Raw genomic sequence first — 22,852 nt, forward strand, 5'->3', positions numbered from 1 at the left:
GCAGGTCTCTGACGCAGAAGCGTTTATAAACGCTCAAGCCGCTCGCGCTGGACGTTTTCGGATTAGATTGTGCTCCTTTATTTTAACAGATCCGTGTCCATTCAGGGTAACTTGTCAGCAGGGGGTTCAGCGGAGATGGCGGCCGTCCTGCTGCAGGCTCTGGAGCGGACGGAGTTGAACAAACTCCCCAAAGGAGTCCAGAACAAGCTGGAGAAGTTTGTGACGGAGCTGCAGAATGCTAACGAGGCGCTAAAGACGCAACACGAGCGGTTCAAAGCAGACAGTGGTGAGTAGTAGCTGCTAGTTAACATAAACTACGAGCTGGAGGCTATCTCTATTATAAATCAGTGTACATTTACGTGTGTTTCATTGATGTGTGTTTTTTCCCCGACAGCTTTAAATTTAGCTTATTTTGTTTTCTGTAGCTTTGATGACATATTCATTCTGGGCTTGTTTGAAGAAAGAGTCCAAAAAAGAGACAAATAAGTTCTGTTGTCAGTACATGTCTGTCCTGTGTCTTCACCTTTTCCTGTTGAATGTTGTATACACCTACAGAGCAGCAGTACTTTGACATCGAGAAGAGGCTGCTGGAGAGCCAGGAACAGATCCTGTCTGCCACCAAAGACCTGCAGTTAGTAAAGGAGGAAAATAAGAAACTCAGTAAGTTTCCTCACACATAGAATCAGCAGTGTATGAACAGATCAAATTAAAATTGAATGACATAACCTGTAACTGTGACGTACAAAGACGGAATGTGGACCTCTTCTCGTCATGCAAACACAATTGATCTCCAATCATTTTTCTAGTTTTGTTTTAGTTATTGTGAAGTTTATCTCATTTTTTCACTTAACAGATGACGAACTGAACACTCTGAAAGGAATAGAGGGTGAGACACCTCAAGATAAAACACCACAACAGGTAAACAAACTCACAAAACTAACAAGGAGAATGCTGGAGATGTTCCGTGTGTGTTCTTGTGTGGTCGTGGTGATGCATGTGATCACATCATTTCAAAGTGTGATTTCTTTGTTGATATAGACAGTCCCTGGTTGGTGAAGAAATTTGAGCACATGAAACTTCTAGTGAGCATTAATAAACTGAAGGGCTGTAAAGTAGATTCAAAATTTTTTGCTAAATTATGTAAAATTAAGACCTAGTCAATAACAATAATAATAATAAGGTGGAATATGACAACTGGACTGGCTTAGGGTAAAGTCAGGAGTTATATTAAACAAGGAGTGTGCACACAAGGAAATATAACAAAAGGAGGCTGTACAGGTGCTGACAAATAACTAATACAAAGTGAAGTCGAATAAATGACTGCTATTTAGCTCTTGGCTAAAACAAAAGAACAGTAAAGAACAAAAGAAGATCAGCACCCATAAGCTTACAAAAACACAGCTATTCTGCGACTGGTCAGTCTCAAAACAAATGAAAGGCAGTGACAACTCTTTCAGGTATTCTATATCAAACAAAACAGTTTTACAAAGATTTTCAAACACTGACTGGAACCACTCAGACAGGCACCAGACAGGCCTCTAACTACACCTAGACACACAATGGTATGCAACCGACAGTGAGGCAAACTGATCACTGATTCACAGCCGCCAGGAATTGAGGGCACACAAGCTATATATACTGCAGCTGGGGTTGATTGAAGAGTCTAGATTGGTAGACTTGGTCGAATCACAGCCACACCAATCACAGACGCCAGTGAACAGGAAGTAGGGAGTAGACAGCCTCTGCTCCAGAAGGACCAATCCTTAACAGGGAATCACACAGCTTGATTTGCATGCTGGGTAGAATCACTCATGGAAACTATACAATTAATTGATTATGAAAATACTTAGTTGCTGCCATATATGCAGCACAGTGGTGGGTTTAAGGCAGGTTTTTTAAGACGTGTATGTGCTTATGTGCCTCTCCACAGCAAACAAAGACCAAGCATGAGATTGAGGCAGAGAGGAGAGAGCTGGCAAGGTTGCTGGAAAAGAGAACGCAGGAGGTGGAAAACCTAACTGGTAAGATGGATGATAGCGGAAAAAGAAAAAGTACACTCACAAAAAAATGGAAATGTAATAAGTTTTTCCATTTATAGCAATTCAATTTGTATGTGTATGTTTCAGAGGATGTGAACCGTCTAAGTGAAAAGCTGACAGAGACTAACAAGTTAAAGGTGGAGCTGCAGTTGAAACTGGATGACGTACAATCATCCGAGGCCTCTGTGCAGGTAAACGCCATATTTCATAAAAAAACAATACTTTGTTAAAAAAATGCAGTTGTTTTTAATGACCCCAGAAAAACTTTGGTTGTGGAAAAAGTAAGTGTATCCATCACACCATCATGTCTTATAGCACCGGGAGAAGCGCATGGAGCAGGAGAAAGAGTTACTCGAGAAGAAAATTGAGTGGCTCACCGCTGAACTGAAGACCAAAACAGATGAGTTGCTGAGCACCAACAGGGACAAAGGCAAAGAGATTCTAGAGCTGCAGGGGAACCTGAAGAACAGCAAGGAGCAGGTAACTAAGTATGCACATATTCACAAGAAAAAGGAATTTACTCAATAGATCAGCTAATAAACGGTGTATATAAAATATATCAGCTGCGCTTCTACCGGATTCTGTATTACATACACTGCTAAGGACGCCATTTATACTGCTGTCCTTGTCTCAGTATACGAGGACCTGCGAGGACTCAATTTATTGAATAAAGTGTGCTAGCCTTCAGGTTGTTACTAAAGTGTTTTCCTGACCAAACAAGTTAAGCGGTGGTTAGTTGGTGTCATATTGAGCACAGTTCTGTGTCCTCCTACCATAATGCTAACTTCAAAATATAAATATAAATAAATTTTGCCACGTTTTTACATACTTTTGTCCTCCTCTTCTGTTGAGTGTATACATGCAATAGTAATTTGACTCCCAACCGCATTATCTGTTAGTACGACTTTAAGAAAGTTAATTTAGTACAATTCCAGTCAGACTAACCATTGAACATATATTTTAAGTACTTTAAGTCTGGTTTTAATCATACAAACACAATACCTTTTTTCTGTAAATGTACTGACGTACTGAGGAAGATGTCCGAGGGTGACGGAGTTCTTCCAGGCGTGATCAGTCCTTAACTTCTCCACTGTGTTGCTGATGTGTTTTCCCTGATAACTTTTCTTTTGATCAGGTGACGGAGCTAGAAAGTCAGCTCACGTCTCTGAAGGAAACCTGTGAAAGCCACAGTAAAAGAGCTCAAGACCTCAACAACAAACTCAAACAGGTGACGTCAATGTACCACTGTTTTCCTCAATCAATAATTTCATAATTGGAACAAAGGCATTTTCTTTTCTTTCAATTCGTATTCTCCATTTTAACCGTCCAGGGTAGTGTGTGAGTCCAATATAGTGTTAACTATCCATCCAGCAATGTTTATGTTAATTTCTCTTCAGGCTAAAGACGAGCAGAGTGCGATGGAGGAGAAATACCGCAATGAGCTCAACGCTCATATCAAGTTGTCTTCACTCTATAAGGTGGGAGTCATGGCAGGATCCCAGGAATAAATATGTTCTCTGAAATAAACACATTTCTGATGTCTGGTGGACATTTAAGCATGATACAAAAAATGTCTTTCCATCACACTGTTGCTGCTCTTCCCTGTAGGGGTCAGCAACAGATATGGAGAAAAAGAACCAAGAACTGAGCAGAGCAGTGGAAGAGCTCGGCAAAGTGGTTAAGGAAGCTGGGGAAGGTAAGACTCTTTGAAGGACAACCATTTTGTCCCGGGGGCACAGTTTGAAACATTGACTTCCACTTTCCATCCATGTAGTATTAACAATGACTTGTATGACTGATGTTGTCTTTTCAGCAAATAAAGCTCTGGAGAAGAAGGTGTTGGAGGGCGACGGAATTAAGATTCGGCTGGAGGCTGAGCTCAAAGAGAAAATCAAGAAAATGGAGAAAGAGCTGGAAAACGCCACAATGAAGGCTGCTGGCAAACGCTGCTGTAAGAATATACACACACACACACACTCGTACACTATGCATTAACTAGCACTTAACCTTAAGACTTTAATAGTGGGAATGCTGGTTTCATATGTATTTGTATTGGATCGTTCTTCTATACATAAATGTATGGATGTACTGTAAGTGTAAGCATGTATGTGTATGTCTTATGCTTCAGGTGCACCTTCTGTGACCGAGGAGCAGTTGGACAAAATGTGTCCATCAGCAGCCTCCATTGCTGCGATAGTGAAGCCGGGCATGAAGTTCTTTGATGTGAGTGCTCTTTTTATATCACATCAGTGATTGGGGTTAATATCTTCTGGAGTTTCAATTAAGGCAATTAGACTAGTTAACTTTAGTTACCTAAAACAAGTCCACTTGCTTACATGTAAATCCCTAAATATTTAAAGACCCGGGCGACTGAGAACCTTCAGACTTGGTTAATATCAGTATTATAATTCAAAGTGTTAATCCCCAGCCCTCTATCTTTTTGTCTAGCTGTATAATGCCTATGCAGAGTGTCAGACACAGCTTCAGCTGGAGAAACAGGAGACCAGGAGAGTGAGCAGGGTGTTGGATGAGATCGTGCAGGAGGTCGAGTCCAAAGCGCCTGTCCTTAAGCGCCAACGAGAGGAGTACGAGAGCATCCAGAGATCCATGGCCTCCCTGTGCACCAAACTGGAACAGGCTCGAGTGGTCAGTGATGATACACGCTTGTCTGGACATTGTTGTAATACATGTACTCCACGTAGCGCTAAAATGTTGGATATCACTTTGTAATCAGGAGATCCACAGTTTGCTGAAAGAGAAAGAAGAGGCCAAGCAGCTCTGTGATGCTATGGAGAGAGAGAAACTGAAGACAGAGCGACAGCTCGATGACACGTCTGCACAGGTACACTCCACTACACCGAGCTGTACAGTTCAGTTTAGTTTAGTAACACAATTAGTAGTGTTTCAAGTGTCAAAAGATGTGACTGGTACCTAGCACAATAGTGCAGTCCCTTCAATGTTTTCATTCATTCGTCTTTGATCAGCTGTGTACACTTCTGGTGGAGCTGGAGGAAGCCAGAGGTAACCAGGTGTCCAAGGACAGCAACAGCTCTGCGGACATTTCCAGCACCTCTGAGGTCATCAGCCCACAACAGTTGTCTTTCCGCAGTGTGGAGGAGCTACAGAGGCAGAACCAAAGCCTACTGGGGAGACTGAGGGAGCTGGAGCAGGAGAAGGCCACTCAGCAGAAACAGGCAACATCAGCACGGTAAGAAGTGTGATCAGTCCTGCTCTTACTATACTGCACTGGTGGTTTGGTCAGATTTTCTGCTTTGGCTTGTCTAAATCAACCATAAACGTTAATACGTATGATAACGTACGCATGATTAGTCAAATATCGATTTTAACCATCATTAAAGACGGGCAGAAGCACAGAGTCATTGTTTTAGTAATGGCCTCAGCCGGTATTAATTAGTATTGCTGAATATTGAGAGAAGCTCCTGCAAAAAAGTGGATATATAACAATTTGATGGGATTAAACTTGTGGAGGGGTGGGGGTGATACCAGATGACTGAGGGATATTTCATGTAAAGGCACTGCCAGCTTTTTTGGTAATAACTCACAATTCCTCAGGGGGCTTCAGGAGTTAATCACTGGAGCTTTAGGAGAATAAAAACATGTTAGATCAAAGATGATTATTTAAATATGACAACATTTCACATCGATGATCTACACTATGGTGATGATGAGCTGTAAAGCTGTTACGAGGCATGTTTTAAACTTTAGCTCTGTCTCTGTGGATCCCTGCAGTGTGTCTGAGTTGGAGGCCAGTGTGGACAAACTTCAGAAGGAGGTGGAGCAGCTGAGAGAACAGAGGAACCAGCAGAAACAGCTGGCTGACTCGAGTGCCAGGCAGAGAGACATGTATAAGGCTCTGTTGACACAGAGCACTGGCTTCAGCCTTCCTTCTCAAGGTGATTCAGAAATGTTCCCTTACATGCACCTCGTTAGTGAACAGTTGGGGTTATGGTCTTAACAAAATGATATGACGCTTCCACTTGTGTCTATATGTCTAGATTCTTCACCTCAACCTGCAGCTGTTCGTCCGTCCGCCCCAGGTACTCGCTCTACGCCACAAAGAGCTGCTGCCGCTGAGTCAGCACAGACTGCACAGACTAAAGCAGCGTTAAAGCAGGTATGTTCATGAAGACACACGCAGACTCCAATCTGCATTTCTCTTCATCACTGCAAGACAAAAAGGAAATAAGATATGTTAAAATTCTTTGGCTGTTCTGATTGAATGTTTAATCTTGCTCTTCCAGCTCAGTGATGCCTTCAGTCTGTATAAAAAGGAGAAGGCAGAGAACGACAGGATGTTGACTGAAACAAACGACAGGCTGCAGAGACAGATAACAGAATTCAATGCCAGCCACGCCAAGCTGACCTCTCAGCTGGAGTTCAGCAACAAGAGGTTTGTATTTGTGCTTGAAATCCTTGAAAATGCTTGTTTAAATCATGTTTTCTTTTTTTTAAGGTTTGAAAAGTGCTTACATTTTGGATAAAGGGCCTGAGAATGCTTGAAATAGTGACTGAATGTCTTTCACAACTAATAACTTATTGACTAAATAATTTGCTGATCAGATGGAGGAATAAAATAAGATCGTGCTTGCATGTGTAACATGATTTTGTTTTTGTAGCATAATACCATCTCTTTTGTTGTGATTAAAAAGTGAAAAGGTTTGAGAATTGATTGAATTATTTAAGTGAAACTGATTTTGTAAAAGGTGCACAAACCCTGGCTTAAAAGCAACAAATCTCATTTGGTTGATATTTTTGTTCAGGAATAGGTCCAGTACCGCTGATGCCGCATCTGCCACAGAATACAGTTGTTGAGGATTTTATACTTTGTATCCTTGTCTTTGTGTTAGGTATGAAATACTCCAGGAGACTGTGTCCGCCTACCGCAGAGAGATCGCCGCTCTTCAGGACCGGAACCAAAAAATGGCTGCTGTCGTCCAACGACATGAGCACTCGATTCACACAATGTGTCAGGATCTGCGACAGGCGAATGAAAAACTGGCACTGGAAGAGGTGAGAAGATTGTAGCACATTTCACATGTGATTATACCTCACAAAAAACATATGCAGAGAACATGTAAGTGTATGTTTTTATTGTTGTAACTAATTACATTTTGAAAGACTTTTTAATGTTGTGGCTAATGTGAACCAGATTGTGATAGTTTTTTTGTTTAGTGGTGCAATAATTAATCGATTATCAAGTTATTACTAAATTAATTTTAGGCTTTCTTTGCCCCATAAAACAAATAAGTCATTAAAACGAAATGTTGCTGTTTGAAACATTTTTTTTGGACCAAACAAGTACTCGATTATTTGAGAAAAGAATCATCGGATTAATTAATTATAAAAGTAAGATGAGATGTATGATCATTCATAATTCATGTCTGTGTTTTTTTTTGTTTTTTTTTCTTCAGGTGCGTGTAAAAAATGTGACAAAAGAGAGAGACATTTTAAGGCAAGGGGAGAGTAGACTGAACCGAGAAAAGGAAGCCATGCTGGCTGAGCAACGTAACCAGAAACTACTGCTCACCAACCTCAAGACTATACAGGTACGTATTCACTTATACAAGTAGTGTTCATTAAAGAAACTGTCACCTCCTTATTTTATTGGATAAGATATATATGTTCTATTATTAAGCAAGATGATAAGAATCCTGAATCCTGTTCATTGTAGTAATGTTGTTAGACACAGACAGCAGTTTTCATCTTACTAGATATCTGGCTTGTGCAAGAAGTCCACAATGCATCCATAATGCTATGGGTCACAGTGTTTCAGTTTGGTTAAAAGTAAACATTTTAAATTATCTCATAATTTACCTCCTCTATAATATTTGCCCAGTTGACAATGGAGCGTACGGAGACGGATACACGCCAGCGGCTTGAGAACAAGATCGAGCGTCTGGAGGCAGAGCTGGCTTCCATGAAGACTAAGATGGACAAGGAAGTAGCTCAGAGACATACCCTTGGACGTACTATGGATGTATGTAGAGCATATATGTTAAATGTATTTATATACTCACCTTAACTGGTGTTGTAAAGTGATCTTTGTTGCCACACCTCTTGTTTCACTGTGACCTCTGTCCACCTCCTGTGCAGGCTCAGTTGTTGGAAGCCAAGAAGCAGCTGGAGACTCAGAACGTCGTGCTACAGAAGACCAGGGATGTGTTACGTAGTTCTGAACAGCAGGTGGCAGCGTTGAAAGCCCAGCTGACCCCTGGTTCATCATCTGATGCTGCCAACAACTCCAACAACTCCACCACCCCAGCTACCCGAGCTACACCACTTAGAGCTCCACTGAGAGGTAACTTACACTGACTCGTACCAATATGACAAAAGTCTGACATAGTCAGTAAGACCAGACTGTAAGTGTAAACTAAGGCTGGGTACTGATTTAAAAAAATGTTGATAATGTATCGATGTCAATATCTATGACTTCAATACTGATTCCTGAACAAACCAATTTTATTAAATCAGTCTTAAATAAAAATTACAGTACATGTTCTATTTAGATAAAAATCTATGAAATCTATATTAAAAAAATATATATATATTTTACCGTACACATTGCAGTAGTAGTTGTATTCCATGCACTTTCAATCTTCTCAGTATGAGATTATTTCCTAAGGTACTGAAATTTGACATCAAATGTCAAGATATTTTCCATCCCTGATACAGAGGAAGTTTGATATCAAGTTCAATACCCAGCTCAAGTTAAAACCTCTAATAAAGACAAAAAAAAGTACTTACTTTTTCTGTCTGTCCACCTATAGTGCGCCCTCAAACACCAACAGCTCCAGCCCAGCAGCCAAGCCAAACGCCCACTCTGCAGCAGAGCCAGTCAGAGAAGGAACTAACGGAGGTGAAAGGTCTTCTGCGAACTGCTGAGGAACGGAACGATGAACTAGCAGAGCAGCTGAAGATTGCTAATACCAATGTTGAGCAGTATAAAACTTTGGTTCTGACCCTGGAAGATAGTCTGAAGGAAGAAAAGGAGGTAGGTTATAGTCTCCCTTCTTCCCTTTGCTGATCCTTAAAATGTTTATAACACTCACATTTTTTTTTTGTTGTAAAACTTGGCCTATAACATGTCTTAACTTGAGAAAAAAACGAAGCCACATTCCCCCCAGTGTTAATACACTCAACTCTGGATCACCACTTGAATATAATTTCTTCCTTGGGCCATAACCTACAGTATAACCCCAGAATATTTAATTCACACACAGACAAACTGTCTTTTTTCACTTGTTCAGTTCCGTGCCTCCCTGGAGATCAGACTGAAGGAGTCACAGGAGGTGCAGGAACAGCTGGAGAAGAGGATTGTGGAGGTGGAGAAAATGGGGCAGCAGGAGCAGGAGGAGAGGAGGAAGGCGAGGGAGGCCCTGGAGAAACAAGTAAGCATGTGTACTCACACTGTATTTTCTATATAATAGTATTTAATTGTAAAAGGCTTTATGGCAATTGCAACTGCAGTATATCAGAAAATGTTACCATAATTGTTCAGCCCTATAGTGTACATCTTTGAATATGTGTCCTTCTTCTCCCCTCTGTCTTTTCCAGGTGTATGAGGTGCAGCGTCAGCTGAAGTCCAGTCAGACTGAACAGCAGGATGCACTGGAGAGAGCGGCTGCTTCTCTCACAAAGGAGCAGAAGGCCACTCAGGAGAGTCTGCTGCAGGTTCATGAACGCACACACTCACACAGTTAGCATGGAACACATTTGTCTTGGCTTCAAGTTAACATTCAGAATGTGCCTCATTCTATGGAATCAGTCTGTCCTTCAATCACCTCAGCTGATCGCTGTCCTCCTTTCAGACCAAGCTGGCTGGAGAGGCGCAGGCCAAGTATGAGCGGGAGCTCATGCTTCATGCTGCTGATGTGGAGGCTCTGCAGGAGCTGAAGAAAAAAATCCAACGAGATGTAGCTCAGAAGGATGAGATAGAGGAGAAGCTAAACAAGACGTCCCTACTCCTGCAGGAGAAAACTGCAGCATGGAACACATTAGAGAAACAGCTAAAGGTACAACAACTAACTCACAAGAGTGCAACATCCCTTTGGTCCCGTTACACCACATTGTGTAGCCATTTTGTGAAGAACTCCAATGCTGTGTTTCTAATCAGTCTTGGACTCTTCTTTAGGAGGACCTGTCCAATCAGAGTCGTCGCGCTGAGGAGCTGGGCAAGCAGAACGCTCTCTTGCACCAGCAGATGGATGAAATGGCCACCAGTAGCCGTCAGCAGCAGCAGCAGCAACAGCAGATGGACCTGTCGTTCAGTGAGGAAGGAAAGACCACTGAGCAATTATTAGAAATACTCAGGTACTACTGCAATACCGTGGGTGAATGTGCATGCATTGATAACTCTTCTCGAACATCAGTAATCTCTTCATATCTGGACTGATCAGTGGATTGAGTTTAAGATGTGTGCGTGTTGTGTAGGTTTGTGCGGCAGGAGAAAGAGATCGCTCTGGCTCAATGTGAGGTGTCGGTGGGAGAAGCTGTTCGCTACAAACAGCGAGTGGAACACCAGGACAGAGAACTAAAGGAGCTACAGGAAGCTCTGAATGCTGAGAGGGAGAAAATGCAGGTAGGAACTGGACAAAGTATTAAAATATCTTATCAACTGATGAACCTTGAAGTAGCCGGATTTAGTGCGGATAACGTTCATGTTTTACATTCCATATCTTAAAAAAAGCTGAACTGCTCCCAATATTATAATAAAAAAAGGAAAAAAAACAAGGCCTTTAAATATATTCTTGTGGAAATGATTTTGTTTTAAGTACTGTTGTTTTTTAATCTGTCCTTCCTCTCCTGTCAGGTTACAGCTAAGACTATGTCGCAGCAGGAGGAACAGCTGAAGAAGATGCACAGTATCACTGCTCTACAGGAAACCAACAAGATACTGAAACTGGACAGAGACAAGCTGCAGCAGGAGCTGCTTCAAGCGGAGGCTAGAGTAAGATCCGAATGTTGTATATTGTGTTTTTTTCCCCTTGTACTCTTTGTATTTTTTAGCTTTAAATACACTTTTGAAAGTGTTGAGCTAAAATAATGAATAACAAAGTAAAAAAGTAGCACCACTACTTCAAGACAACAGTCTGATATGTGCAGCCAGCAAGGATAAAGTAAAGTAGAGTCCACACATGCACTGTGCTTCACATCTTTAAATTAGGTAAAGTATCTTAAATAACAAACCGAGTGTATATCAAGGCTTTATTTTTCCCACAATGGTATGTATTTATTGTTTTGTTAATCTGAACAGGACAGTCTGTTCATGTGTAATATTGATTTGTTTTTTGCCTTAAATATAATTTACAGTATATCATAGAATGCCAGCTATTTTTCTTTGATGCAGTTTTGTTTTCCAACTCAAAAAAGAAAAAAACTCTAGACAAGGCAGTGTCGATATTATTTCAGAAATGAGTGCAGAGTGCCTTTGAGCCCTACTATGGCATTTAATAATGAGATTTATTTTACTTACTTATTGTCATTTCTGTCTTGTCAGGTGAAAAAGCTCCAGTCGGACATCAACCCACTGCATCACTCGCTGTCTGCGCTGTCAGAGAAAAATGGCGGCCTTCAGGCTGACAAGAGGCTTCTGGAGGATGACATCAAACACTGGAAGAACAAAGCACAGGTAACTCTTTCCCTGAGAGAATCAATGCACCACTCACAGTGCTGTAACATGAAGATTATATAATATAATATTGTGTTGGTGGCTACAAATAAATAACTGTTGGGCCCTGGGGCTGAAACTAAGACCCTGTAAACAGGAGAATGAATTTAGTAGAATCTACAAAAGTTTGGTATTGTACCGGCTTTTTATTCACACAGATTTGGCATCTGTGGTGCAAAACTCTATTTTTGAAGAAAAAAACGGGTCCCATGGTTTTTATTGAAACGAGGCTGTGTTCATGGAAAACCTTTTACAGAACAAAAAAAATAACAAGATTGTAACGTAAATGAGGCCTGAAGTGGGTCAGCGAATGTTTGGTTTCACTCACTGTGCGTTCCTCTGCAGCAAATGATGAACCAACAGAAAGATGGAAACGTGGAGGAGAGGCAGAAACTGAACACAGAGCGGGAAGCTCAGCAGAGACGCATCGCACAGCTCACTGAAGAGATTGCCAAACTCAAGACTGAACTGGCCAGGTGAAGACAAAACACACACACACACACAGACAATTATCTGCTTGAGAAAGTAGGAGTAAGTAGGAGCATTTGAAGACTTTAAAAATGTATCTTATAATTTGACCTAACTGAGAATATTATGTGTGAATCAGATCCACTGCCAGCACAAATGCAGCACAGTCTCAAGTGCAAGGCTTCAGAGACTCTGTGGCACATCTGATGTCGGAGAAAGAGACTCTGAAAAAAGACCTGGAAACAAAGACCAATGACATTTTGGAGAAGAACAAGACCATCACACAGGTCAAGAAGATCGGACGACGCTACAAGACCCAGTATGAGGAGCTGAAAGCCCAGCATGACAAGGTGGGACTGCAGTTTGGATTAAAGCTGTAGCAGGCAATCAAATGAGAAACACTGGAAAGTTTAAAATCTGTGTTTTGTGTGTCGCAGTTGGTCACAGAAACGGCAACTAAAACAGGAGGTGAGGCAGCTCCAAACACAGAGTTGCAGCAGGAGCTGAGTAAAGCCCAGGAGGAGCTTAACAAGTCCAGAGAGGAGCTGAAAACCCTGAGAGAAGACATTCAGAAAAAACAGGAAGCTGTGAGCAGAATGATTCTTTCAACTTTCATCAGCCTAATGTAGAAAGATGGTGCACCACAGTCCTTTGGAATGTGTTGCCTTGTCAAAATGGACTATATGCAGTCATTTTAAAATCTAGGTATAATGTTCAGCGACCAGCCCATGACAATAGTCTTTAGTCACTGGTTTGAAGATTTGGAAAAAGCTTGTCTGAAATTTGAGTGTTTCTCAGTGTAACAGTGTGAATTGTGACTTATAAGCATAATTTTAACTTAAGTTTAGAGGGAAATAAACAAAAACAAAATGATAAAAAGTAAAAGATTTGTGCCTGCGTATGAGTGTCAATGAGTGACTTACCTCTGTGCACACAAATCATTTTTTTTTCACTGAACTAAAACTGGTTATTTTACCATCATCAAATATTTTGCACTCAAACATAGGTTTGTTTTGTTTTTTTTTGTATTCGATAAATCCTTTCTTTGTCCAGACTCAGAAAGCCCAGCATGAGTTGGAAGAGGCCCAGAAGGAGACACAGAAGACCAAGGAGAAATTGCAAGAGGTCACTAACCAGATGACACAGAACCAGAGCCAACTGACACAGGTACTGTGTCTGATTAAGTTTTCTTTGGATAAAAAAATGACCTCAAGGTGGGCTTTTTCTCTGAAGAGCCACGTAAAAAAATCACATTTTCCTTTTCATAGATCCAGGCCCAGTTGTCTCAGACTCAGACTCAGCTGACCCAGAGTCAGAAAGAGCTTCAGCAAGGCAAGATCCACAACCAGCAGGTAGGAACGAGTCAACAGGGATCACATCTGGTAAAAACTCATTGATATTTTTCCTAGAATTCCAGAAGCATTAATACCCAGCCATCATTTTCCAAATTACAGGTACACAACCAGCTGAAAGCAGCTCAGGCCCGTCAGAACCAGATGCAGAGAGAGCTCCAGCAGGCGAAAGACGCGCTCCAACAGAACATCACCAGTCAGAAAGAGCTGCAGCAGACACAGCAAACGAGTCAACACAGCCACAACCAGGAAGTTAATAATCTTAAGACTGCTCTGAGCCAAGTGGAGGGGAAGGTGAGCTCCAGTCTTTTTCTGTAATATAGTTTCTTTGTGTGCAGTTTTTAAACTGAATGTTCGTCCCTGTGCTTACATCCACACAGGTGACTGAACTCCAGGGACAGCTGGACAACCTGCAGAAGGTTGGAAAAATCTTTAACTCTTATCCATCTGTTGAATTTGTGATTGAATTAAATACAACATGTACCATCTCTATCATCAATTTTCTCCTCATCATTTCTGTGTCAGACGGTTGGTGAGCGGGAAGCAAACATCCAGCGTTTGCAGGAGCAGCTAACTGAAGCTAACAAGGCTAATGAAGCTAGTCAAGCTGTGCAGGCCAAGAGTTCCCAGGCTGGTGACGCCAACACTGCTACTGACTCTAACCAAGAGGAGGTGACTAAACTCAAACAAGAGGTAGTTTAAACTCTTTTATACATACTTAATCTGCTAAATCACAATGTGTGGTGGGTTTAATTTATTTGTACTTTGATGAAATACTTTCTAAAAGAGAAGTGCTTGTGTTTTATGATGTTGAATGCAAAGAATAGACTAACTGAACTGTATAGTTTATTCATTGTAAGGAAACAAATGTATTTTTCCAAGGGAGATCTGGTAAAAGGAGTAGCAGTAAACTGCAAAAAAAAACTACAAATGAAGGGCATAAAAGGTTTTGATTTTCCAAGACTAAATCGAATGCAACTTTAAAGAGATATTAAAGTATTAAATGAAGACAAATGTCCCTAGTATTGACCCCTGAGGAACACTCTGTAACACAGGCAGACAGAAATAAGTGCATGTCCAAAGCCTAGGGTGGAAAATATGGAATTAATCGATAGATAGAAAGTACATTTAAAAAAAAAATCCTATAATGTCTTGTTGTACATGTAATATACATTTTTTAAAGCATTTTAATAGCAGCGATTACAGTACTGTTATATTTTGCTTCAGCTCAACGAGAGCAAGAACAAAGAAGAGCAGCTGAAACAACAGATGGCTGACAAAGAGGAAAAGACCAAAAAGCTCTTCATGGGAGCCAAGACCAAAATCAACCAACTCGTGGGTCAGTTTCTCTCACTCTCACGCACACACACACTATATTGAAACCCTACTTGCAAAATACAAGTAAACTAAATAAATTCTGTGTTTAAATAAATTTAGTTTAACAGTGATTTGCGTTTGTTACCTGCACTTTCATCTGTAGCTGCCAAAGATCAGCTTTCTAAAGAGACAGAGGAGCTGAAACAGAGTAAAGAGGAACTGGAGGTGAGAATGAACGCCCTCAAGTCTCAGTACGAAGGTAGACTTCTTCGTCTGGACAGAGAACTGAGGGAGCTGAAAGAGACGCAAACACACTCCGAGTCCAGAGAGGAACCACAGGACCAGAGTGGACCTAAGGTATCACATGACGTTATTTACCCATAAGCACCTGTTTTATTATGCAATTATTATCTGAATAGCTAAACACTAAGAGAGACATCACCTTCTTTATTGATTGATTTATTCTGATGGGGACAATGCAATGAAACATATATTTTCAAGACAGAGCATGGGTCTGATTTTATAGCTATTGGTAATTTGTAACTCCAGTCACTAATTGGTCTTTTGTATGTAGAATCTTTTGTAGTTTTAGTAGCTTTATAGACTAAAAATATCTGGTAATAAGGAGACTTTTGATCTTTTTTTTTTTGTCATATTGTGTTTCTCTGTGATTTAATTGTAACGTTAAAAGTCTGTTTTTGGACGTAGGTGGTTGATCAGCCCAGATCTTCAGACCAGCGACAGATATCACTGAAGAGTCCAGCTCAAGGGTAATCACACACACACACACACCAAACACCTGAAACTGTTGTGAATGTCTGTAAATTCTCAAGTTTCATTCAGTGAATGTAACAGAAGGAAACGGTCGACTGTACTGAAAACTATTTCTCTTTCAGCTCCAGTCTGTCTGAGCCACCTACTGCAAACATCCGCCCAACTCCAAGTACGCCATCTCCTAGCAACAAGCCCAGCCCCTCCCCTGGAAGCAAGTCCACGCCCCGTGCCAGCATCCGGCCTATGCTCACCCCAGCAACTGTCTCCATCCCAACACCTACTGCCACTGTGATGCCAACCACACAGACTGACAGCCAAGAGGGTGAGAGTGAGTTTTGATTGAGCACTTTAAAAAAGTGCTTTCCACCACATTATACTATATAGAATGAAATCACGTGTGCTTTTCCCATGTTGTAGTGCTAATGAGTACAGGAGCGTCGGTGCATTCCACCACCTCCAGTCTGGTGAGCGCATCCACCTCCATAACTCAGCCAACCAGCACTCAAGCCACAGCGTTTGTCCAACCCACCCAGCAGCAGGCGGCCAGTCAGGACGCAGGATCCAGCATGGAGGCAGAGCGACCCTCCACGTCCTCCTCTCTGATTGGAATAGGTGACCCTTTATTACATAAAGTTATGGTGCGCGTTGTTCCCGCCACAACAAGGTTCACAAGTTCCAAACACAAGGTCACAAGGGCTGTTTGTCAGACAGCAGCAGCAGCTGTGGCTGGATTTCATTAAATATTAACTATAAATATAAGTGTGCACTGATTACAAGGCTGACTGCGCTACACAAAGCAAGTAGCAGCAAAATACATACATACATAATATCAGTGACGTCACGACCGGTTGCCACATGATGTTAATGGATAAACAGAAAATCTCCAAATGTAAAATTGTTTTTTTTTTAAATAGTATAATGTTTTTTACACATCAAATGACCTTATTTCAATGCTGGAAGTATGTTTTTGGATCTATTCATCTATCTGTGACACATGATGGGGTGTTGTAACACGGAAGACTGATGACTTTTTAACCAATCAATATCCCGGTTTGTGTCTGTGTGTCTCACCAACACACAAACGACAGGTTCAAAGCGAGGCAGAGAAGACGAGGAGGAAGACGAAGAGGAGAGCAGGCCAGAGAGTTCCCTCTCATCACCGTCTACGAAGAAAACGCGGCTGAAACCATCAATAGCACTGCAGGTAAACACATGTTCGATGTTTAAAAAAACACAAAAGTACAAGTTTAGTTTAATAACAACTCCCAGCAGCAGCATCACTTCACTTTACTCACATGGACTGATGTGAATACATTGTGTGTCATGGTGTAAACACACTGACTGTGACATCACAACCTCTTACAGATGGAAGGTGATGAGGAGATGGAAGGTGAGCTGAGGGATGACGGGGAACAACAGGACTCGCCAGATGACAGTCAGGTCAGTCGCTGATCACAGACACCTGGTGGACAAACGACAGATCACAGTTGTCATTTGGCAGCATCTTTTCCACAGTAAAAGAACAAATAGTGACCATAGTAAAATAAAAATAAACACCCAGGTCTTTATTTTCCATTTATTCCATTATCTCGTAATCAGGATTAATTTATCTCACGTTAACAAGATAAAGAGAAATGCGTTCTCTCGGGATAACCAAACCTGTGACATATGTGTTTTCCCGTGTATATGTTCATCCTTTCATTTTTGTGTTGCTCTGTCATGATGATGAGAGTTTCCAGTTGTGTGTAGTGTGTTAAAATACTTACTGATGGAAGTATGTTTGTGTCTCAGGAGCTCCCAGAGGAAGGTTTCACCGTTTTGGCTGAAGACGACGAGGACATTGACGAAGAAGGCGTGTCCCAGTCTGTCCCCTCTTACCAGATGTCCTCTCAGGACTCGGATTTGATCCGAGACGTCATTGTGATCACAGACAGCGAGAGCCGCGAGAGCAGAGAGGGAGAGGACAAGCAGGACGAGGAAGAAGAAGAAGAGGAGGAGGAAGACGAGGAGGAGGAGGAGGAGGAGGACGACGACGACGAGGAAGTGGGGGAGGTGCTGCTGTCTTCATTAACTGTCCAGAATGTTTTCAGTTCTGATCTGACGTGTTAATAACAGAGTTAACTTTGTCTGCCTCAGTATAAGGAGGAAGAGGAGGAGGAGGACGACGAAGACGAGGACGACGCTGGTGACAGTGGAATGACGGGAGGAGACGAGAGTAATGAGAAGAGCAGGGAGGCTGAAGATGAAGGAGAGGAGGACCCATCAGAGGCCACAAACACTGAGGAGGACGTGTGCGGAGCGTCTTCGGACTCCCAGCATGCATCTGAGCCGCCACAGAGCAGTGAGTGTCACGTGACTTCTGAGCATCAATTAATGTAGTTGGTAGTCCCTCATTTTCAAATCAACTCATGTGTTTGCTCATTTCCTGCTCGTGAAGGCAGCAGCAGTGTCCCGTCAGAGTCCGACTCCACCAGAGAACCCGCACACCTCCCCCCTATCTCCTCCTCTGTCCCCTCCCCCTCCTCCTCCCTCACTCCCCACCTGCCCCATCCCCGCAGACCCACACACTCCCTCCCTCCAAGGCTCTACATCCAACCGCCAGCTCCAGAACTGGGACCTCCACACACACAGGTACCGACTCATTTAGCCACTAAGAGGATTTTTACAGGATTAGTTCAGAACCGTGTAATACAATCTACACCTGCTTCAGGTCTTTAATATCTTAAGACTTCGTTCTCCTCTTTCTCATAACTGTTATTCAACTACTGAACTAACCCTTTAAGAGAAAAGCTTTACATAGAACATCACAATAGTTTTAGGTAAAGAGAGGCAGCATTCAGAAGTAAATGATTCCTGAGTATGAATTGATAATTTAATCTCATGACAGGCTGCAGATTCTAATTTTAAGAAGAGATTTCGTAAATGTAATATTGTGATATTGTTGTTCAGAGACAGTCCTCTCAGCTGCGCAGGCCGTCGGTCGGACGTGGACTTCAACTCACTCCTGGAATCGGCAGCACGGTGAGAGACGGAGCTCGTACATGAACTTGAATTCACATTTTCTTCCTGGTGTTGATGTTAGTTTGTGTTGTTTTTGCGTCGTCGTGGTTACCTGAGTAACGTTTGTGTTGCAGCAACATTTCTTTGATGATGATGACAGGATGGTTCCCAGTACTCCCACTCTGGTGGTTCCACACCGCACTGATGGCTTTGCTGAGGCTATACAGTAAGACACACACACACACACACACACAGTTGTACAGCACACTTAGTGAGGACACATTTGTACCCTTACTTTAACTGTCCTCCATGTTGTCAGTTCCCCTCAGGTGGCGGGTCTGTCCACCAGGTTTAGGTTTGGACCTCCAGAGGACCTGCTGCCTCCGACTTCAGCATCTCACTCTGACCTAGGACAGCTGGCCTCTCAAGGAGGTACCACTGCACACCCGACTTCTACCCTCAACCCTAAACCCTTAACCTCTGACCTCACTAAGAAACACTCAAAGTGTGTTGAGTAAATGGATTCTGTCTGTTAATGAACTGCTGCTGCTGTTGTAGGTTTGGGGATGTATGAGTCTCCTCTGTTCCTGGCTGCACATGATGAAGACGGAGGAGGACGAAGTGTCCCCACCACACCTTTACAAGTAGCTGCACCAGGTAACACACACACACCTTTTGGTCCTCGCAAAGCCACAAATACAAAAATACACACACACTTGTACCTGTAAGTGCTGCATCATGTCCCCTGTCTCTCACTCTGTCAGTGACTGTCTTCACCGAGTCGCTGCCCTCAGACAGTGGCGACAACATGGCCTCCCAGTCTGTTCCCATGGTAACGGCCTCCACAGGGATCCCTGCTGCTGCCTCAGACGATGGAGACGAAGTCTTTGTGGAGCAGGAAGGAGATGGGTAAGCGACTCACATTAGTTTGGGGATAATGTATTCTTAGTTTTTAAGGAAACCATTGGTTTTTCCTTAATTACTGTATTTTTAAGTATTTTGTGCCATTAAACTAACTTTTGACTATGAAAGATGCATTTTTAATGTTGTGTGTGTGTGTGTGTGTGTGTGTGTGTGTGTGTTTCTTTCAGGCCTGGTATCGAGTCGTCTTTGGACAACCAGGCAGACGGGGAGTCGTCAGGGCAGCAGAGTGACGATGCATCACTGCCATCTACAAGCCAAGACCCTGGTAATTTATTCTGTTTACTGACTAAAACAAGCTGAAAAACCTTTACGCTAACTCCTTCAGTCGCCTGTTTCAAGGGGAAAAGTGTATTTGTGCTAATGTTTGTATAAAAGAGGTTATTAATGCTGTGTCAACTTTCAGGTGTTTGTGAACTTCATTCCATTCATTGAGGAGATCAGGGAAAAAACTTTCATCTTACCCCACACACTGATGAATCTGTCGATTATTCTCGTCATATTTGGACCATAATAGAAAATGTTGAAAAATATGGATTTTTGTTTCTCAAACCTCGAAATAATGATGTTTTTCCAAATGACGAAACCAACGTGTAGCTGTTTTAATGGTTTCTTTGTTCTACTGAGCAGACAAACCAGATTCTATTTACAATTAAGAAGCTGAAAAATCAGAGAACTTGCAGCTCGGGTACAACTCATAAATGCCATGGATCACTATTGTCTTTGTGTAAATGTGACAACATTTAGCCCCTTTTTTTGGTGGATCACAACATTGATTTAGTGAAGTGACCTGGCAGAAGAAGAGGGAGTTTACAGCAGGATAATGGCAGAGAAAGCTACTTTAAGAGATGCTTTATGACCTTTGTTCTCTATGTTGTGAATAGAGAAATCCTGCACTTTAAACTTTTCAGACGTTTTTGGTTTCTGCAGTGAGACAGATATCGTGATGTATCGCTGTATGATTGTCTTGCAATATATTTATTATCGCAGAATTGCTGTATCATGATATTATTGTTATGGTGAGGTGCCCTCTGATTCCACCCCCTAATCATCATCGTAACCTTTTTTCCGCTCCAACAATCCTGTCGCTCACCTCTTGTTTTGTCCAGTGTCTCATCCAGCCTCACGTCTCCTCTCTGTGTGTCCTTTGTCCTCAGACACCAGCAGTGTTCCTCAACGACGCACGGTGAACAGCCAGCATCTGCTCAGCAGCCTGTCGACCAGAGGAAGTAGAGGAGGGCGGGAGGTCAGGATGTTGACCAGTCGCAGAGGTAGTAACACACTCACTGTCCTACAAAAAAAACAAACAAAAGTTAACTGGATTTTTAACGTCTCAGCAGAGTTCACAGCTCCAAACTTAATTTACGTACTGTTAATGTGTTTGAACTAAATTTAAACACAGTACGATAAGAGGAAGGCAGCATGGCAGACATTTGTAGAAATAATCTCAAACTGAAATTATGTGAAAATTACACTCATTTACACAAATTTAACATCTGTCTCTTCTCAGGAACTTTCTCTCGGGGAGGAAGAGGAGGGGCCATGGGCAGAGGGGGCGTTGCCTAATCAATGATGATGTCAGCACTAACCTTTCAAAGAGCTCATCCAATCACAAAATGAAAACATGAACACCATTCATTTCAATGAGACGCCGACTACATTAATAAATCAGTTGATGATGATCGTTCAAGTGCAAGAGTAGACGACGCGACGAGACGTTTGTCCTATTTTTTACTGAGTTTCTGTGTTTGTTCGAGTCGAGCTGTTGACAAACTTATTTTAATAATAAAGTTGAGTAAACCTGGGTTTATCTGCAAGTTTGTCCCTCTGTGAACAACCGTCTCGTCTGATGTTTGTTTTTGACGGATCAATCAATGTTTTTGTGATGGGAGGCACTGTCCAAAACAAAGGGGGAGGATTTGGGTCACGCAACATAAATTCACATGTGTCTCATGACAGAAAACAACTGTGGAACTTTACACTGATACTTTTAAGGTGAGGACTAAAACTAGCTCTTGTCAACGGCTTTTAAAAGATGAAGGGGAGGAGGGCCGTGGCGCCGGAAGTGACGTACTGGGGGCTGGCAACTATTCCCCAAGCTAGAGGTCCAGAAGTTTCTACTACAATAGAGGACAATAGAGAAAAATCACGTACGAGAAACAACTAAATTTAAGGGTAAGGCATGGAGAAGAAGTGAGGTTATGACCTGGTAAGGCCATATAACAATTAAAAAAATGTCACTATAAAGGCTATATTCCGTAGGCTTCATTTTCAGCTACATCATTAGGCCTGCGCACTACGGCCCCCAGCACGTCACTTCCGGCACCACAGCCCTCCGAAAAATCAATTCAATTCAAACAAATTCAGCTGCCATTTTGTTCAATTAGGACATGAACATCGATTAATTACAGGTGGAGCTGCTCCTGCACAAAGCTACACGTTTGATAGTCATGGTATACTTTCCGTGACTTGGTAGTTGGTTCAGTCCACTCCTTCCTTCTCTGTCACTCTATTTGGAATGTTCCATTTTCAACAGTTTAACCATCCATGGTTTAAACGCGGAGACAGAAACCGGAAAAGGAAAACGAGGAGGAGCAGCGGGAACAAACATATGCTAATTGCTGCTTTAAGTGATCCACACATTTCCACCACGCTCTGTTCACACCTGATCACTCGGGTGTTCAGATTACACCTGCCGCTAATGTGACGTCACTGCTCCACACGATCACGTCTAACCATGCACGTGTGTGTGTCGTCAACGTTTTCGAAAACTGACTTGGTATCAAATACTTCATTTATATAGTATGACGTCAAATAATGTCTTCAAAATGTACTAGTTTAGTAGTATCAACAAGAACTGCAAATATAAACTGTAAAAAATGTCCTAGTTTAGTAGTATCAACAAAAACTGCAAATATAAACTGTAAAAAAGGTCCTAGTTTAGAAGTATCAACAAGAACTGCAAATATAAACTGTAAAAAATGTCCTAGTTTAGTAGCACCAACAAGAACTGCAAATATAAACTGTAAAAAACGTCCTAGTATTGTATGTTGTCAAAAACGTCCTAGTAACCAGTGATATCAGAGAGCCTTTTTTCTTTTTTTAGTAAATGCAATTACAAACACTTACAAAAAAATTAGACGTTCTAAAAGTCTTGCTTGTTAAAAGCTATTATTGACATTTTATTCTCTGCATCTCACACAAATGTGTCTTAAAAGAGCCGGGGAGAAAAACGGTTCCCAAAAGAAATCTGGTAAATTCAATTTTACCATAATTTTACCCAATTTTGGCTC

General features: G+C 41.9%; 1 protein-coding gene and 2 long non-coding RNA genes across 4 annotated transcripts; 1 reads left to right on the forward strand and 2 right to left on the reverse strand.

Annotated features, from left to right (window-relative positions):
- Positions 1 to 47: 47 nt before the first annotated feature.
- On the forward strand, positions 48 to 21,393 carry LOC122778729 (nucleoprotein TPR-like). Its single transcript, XM_044040826.1, has 55 exons — positions 48 to 286; positions 556 to 660; positions 854 to 918; positions 1,931 to 2,021; positions 2,127 to 2,230; positions 2,355 to 2,519; positions 3,175 to 3,267; positions 3,437 to 3,517; positions 3,648 to 3,735; positions 3,853 to 3,990; positions 4,168 to 4,262; positions 4,488 to 4,685; positions 4,774 to 4,881; positions 5,024 to 5,247; positions 5,790 to 5,953; positions 6,056 to 6,174; positions 6,302 to 6,450; positions 6,908 to 7,070; positions 7,472 to 7,606; positions 7,897 to 8,037; positions 8,154 to 8,358; positions 8,828 to 9,051; positions 9,308 to 9,448; positions 9,615 to 9,731; positions 9,869 to 10,072; positions 10,192 to 10,370; positions 10,491 to 10,638; positions 10,870 to 11,007; positions 11,557 to 11,688; positions 12,073 to 12,203; positions 12,335 to 12,545; positions 12,633 to 12,782; positions 13,249 to 13,362; positions 13,464 to 13,547; positions 13,650 to 13,841; positions 13,928 to 13,966; positions 14,073 to 14,240; positions 14,775 to 14,886; positions 15,028 to 15,221; positions 15,573 to 15,634; positions 15,761 to 15,960; positions 16,056 to 16,250; positions 16,727 to 16,842; positions 17,004 to 17,078; positions 17,430 to 17,681; positions 17,793 to 17,979; positions 18,076 to 18,269; positions 18,588 to 18,659; positions 18,773 to 18,864; positions 18,958 to 19,070; positions 19,197 to 19,295; positions 19,403 to 19,547; positions 19,730 to 19,827; positions 20,717 to 20,830; positions 21,070 to 21,393. The coding sequence occupies exons 1-55, from the start codon at positions 136 to 138 to the stop codon at positions 21,123 to 21,125; spliced, it is 7,530 nt and encodes a 2,509-aa protein (XP_043896761.1). The 5' UTR covers positions 48 to 135; the 3' UTR covers positions 21,126 to 21,393.
- Positions 220 to 6,124, reverse strand: LOC122778752. 2 transcript variants are annotated; one of them, XR_006361459.1, is made up of 4 exons: positions 6,065 to 6,124; positions 3,042 to 3,215; positions 2,417 to 2,498; positions 220 to 626 (listed from the first exon to the last, which is right to left on the reverse strand). It is a non-coding gene; the product is annotated as an uncharacterized LOC122778752 (long non-coding RNA). The 2 variants fall into 2 exon arrangements; XR_006361460.1 differs by lacking the exon at positions 220 to 626 and adding an exon at positions 1,630 to 1,762.
- LOC122778747 lies at positions 9,372 to 12,121 on the reverse strand. Its single transcript, XR_006361458.1, has 6 exons — positions 12,056 to 12,121; positions 11,533 to 11,669; positions 10,091 to 10,317; positions 9,842 to 9,949; positions 9,546 to 9,725; positions 9,372 to 9,436 (listed from the first exon to the last, which is right to left on the reverse strand). It is a non-coding gene; the product is annotated as an uncharacterized LOC122778747 (long non-coding RNA).
- Positions 21,394 to 22,852: the final 1,459 nt, after the last annotated feature.

The sequence above is a fragment of the Solea senegalensis genome, linkage group LG1 (assembly GCF_019176455.1).
Source record: "Solea senegalensis isolate Sse05_10M linkage group LG1, IFAPA_SoseM_1, whole genome shotgun sequence".
Classification (NCBI taxonomy): domain Eukaryota; kingdom Metazoa; phylum Chordata; class Actinopteri; order Pleuronectiformes; family Soleidae; genus Solea; species Solea senegalensis.

Coding starts and splice junctions, on each gene's coding strand:
- LOC122778729 (XM_044040826.1), top strand. CDS start 136: ATGGCGGCCGTCCTGCTGCAGGCTCTGGAGCGGACGGAGTTGAACAAA. Junction 8,359..8,827: donor ACTTAGAGCTCCACTGAGAG/GTAACTTACACT, acceptor GTCCACCTATAG/TGCGCCCTCAAACACCAACA. Junction 18,270..18,587: donor TGGGACCTCCACACACACAG/GTACCGACTCAT, acceptor ATTGTTGTTCAG/AGACAGTCCTCTCAGCTGCG.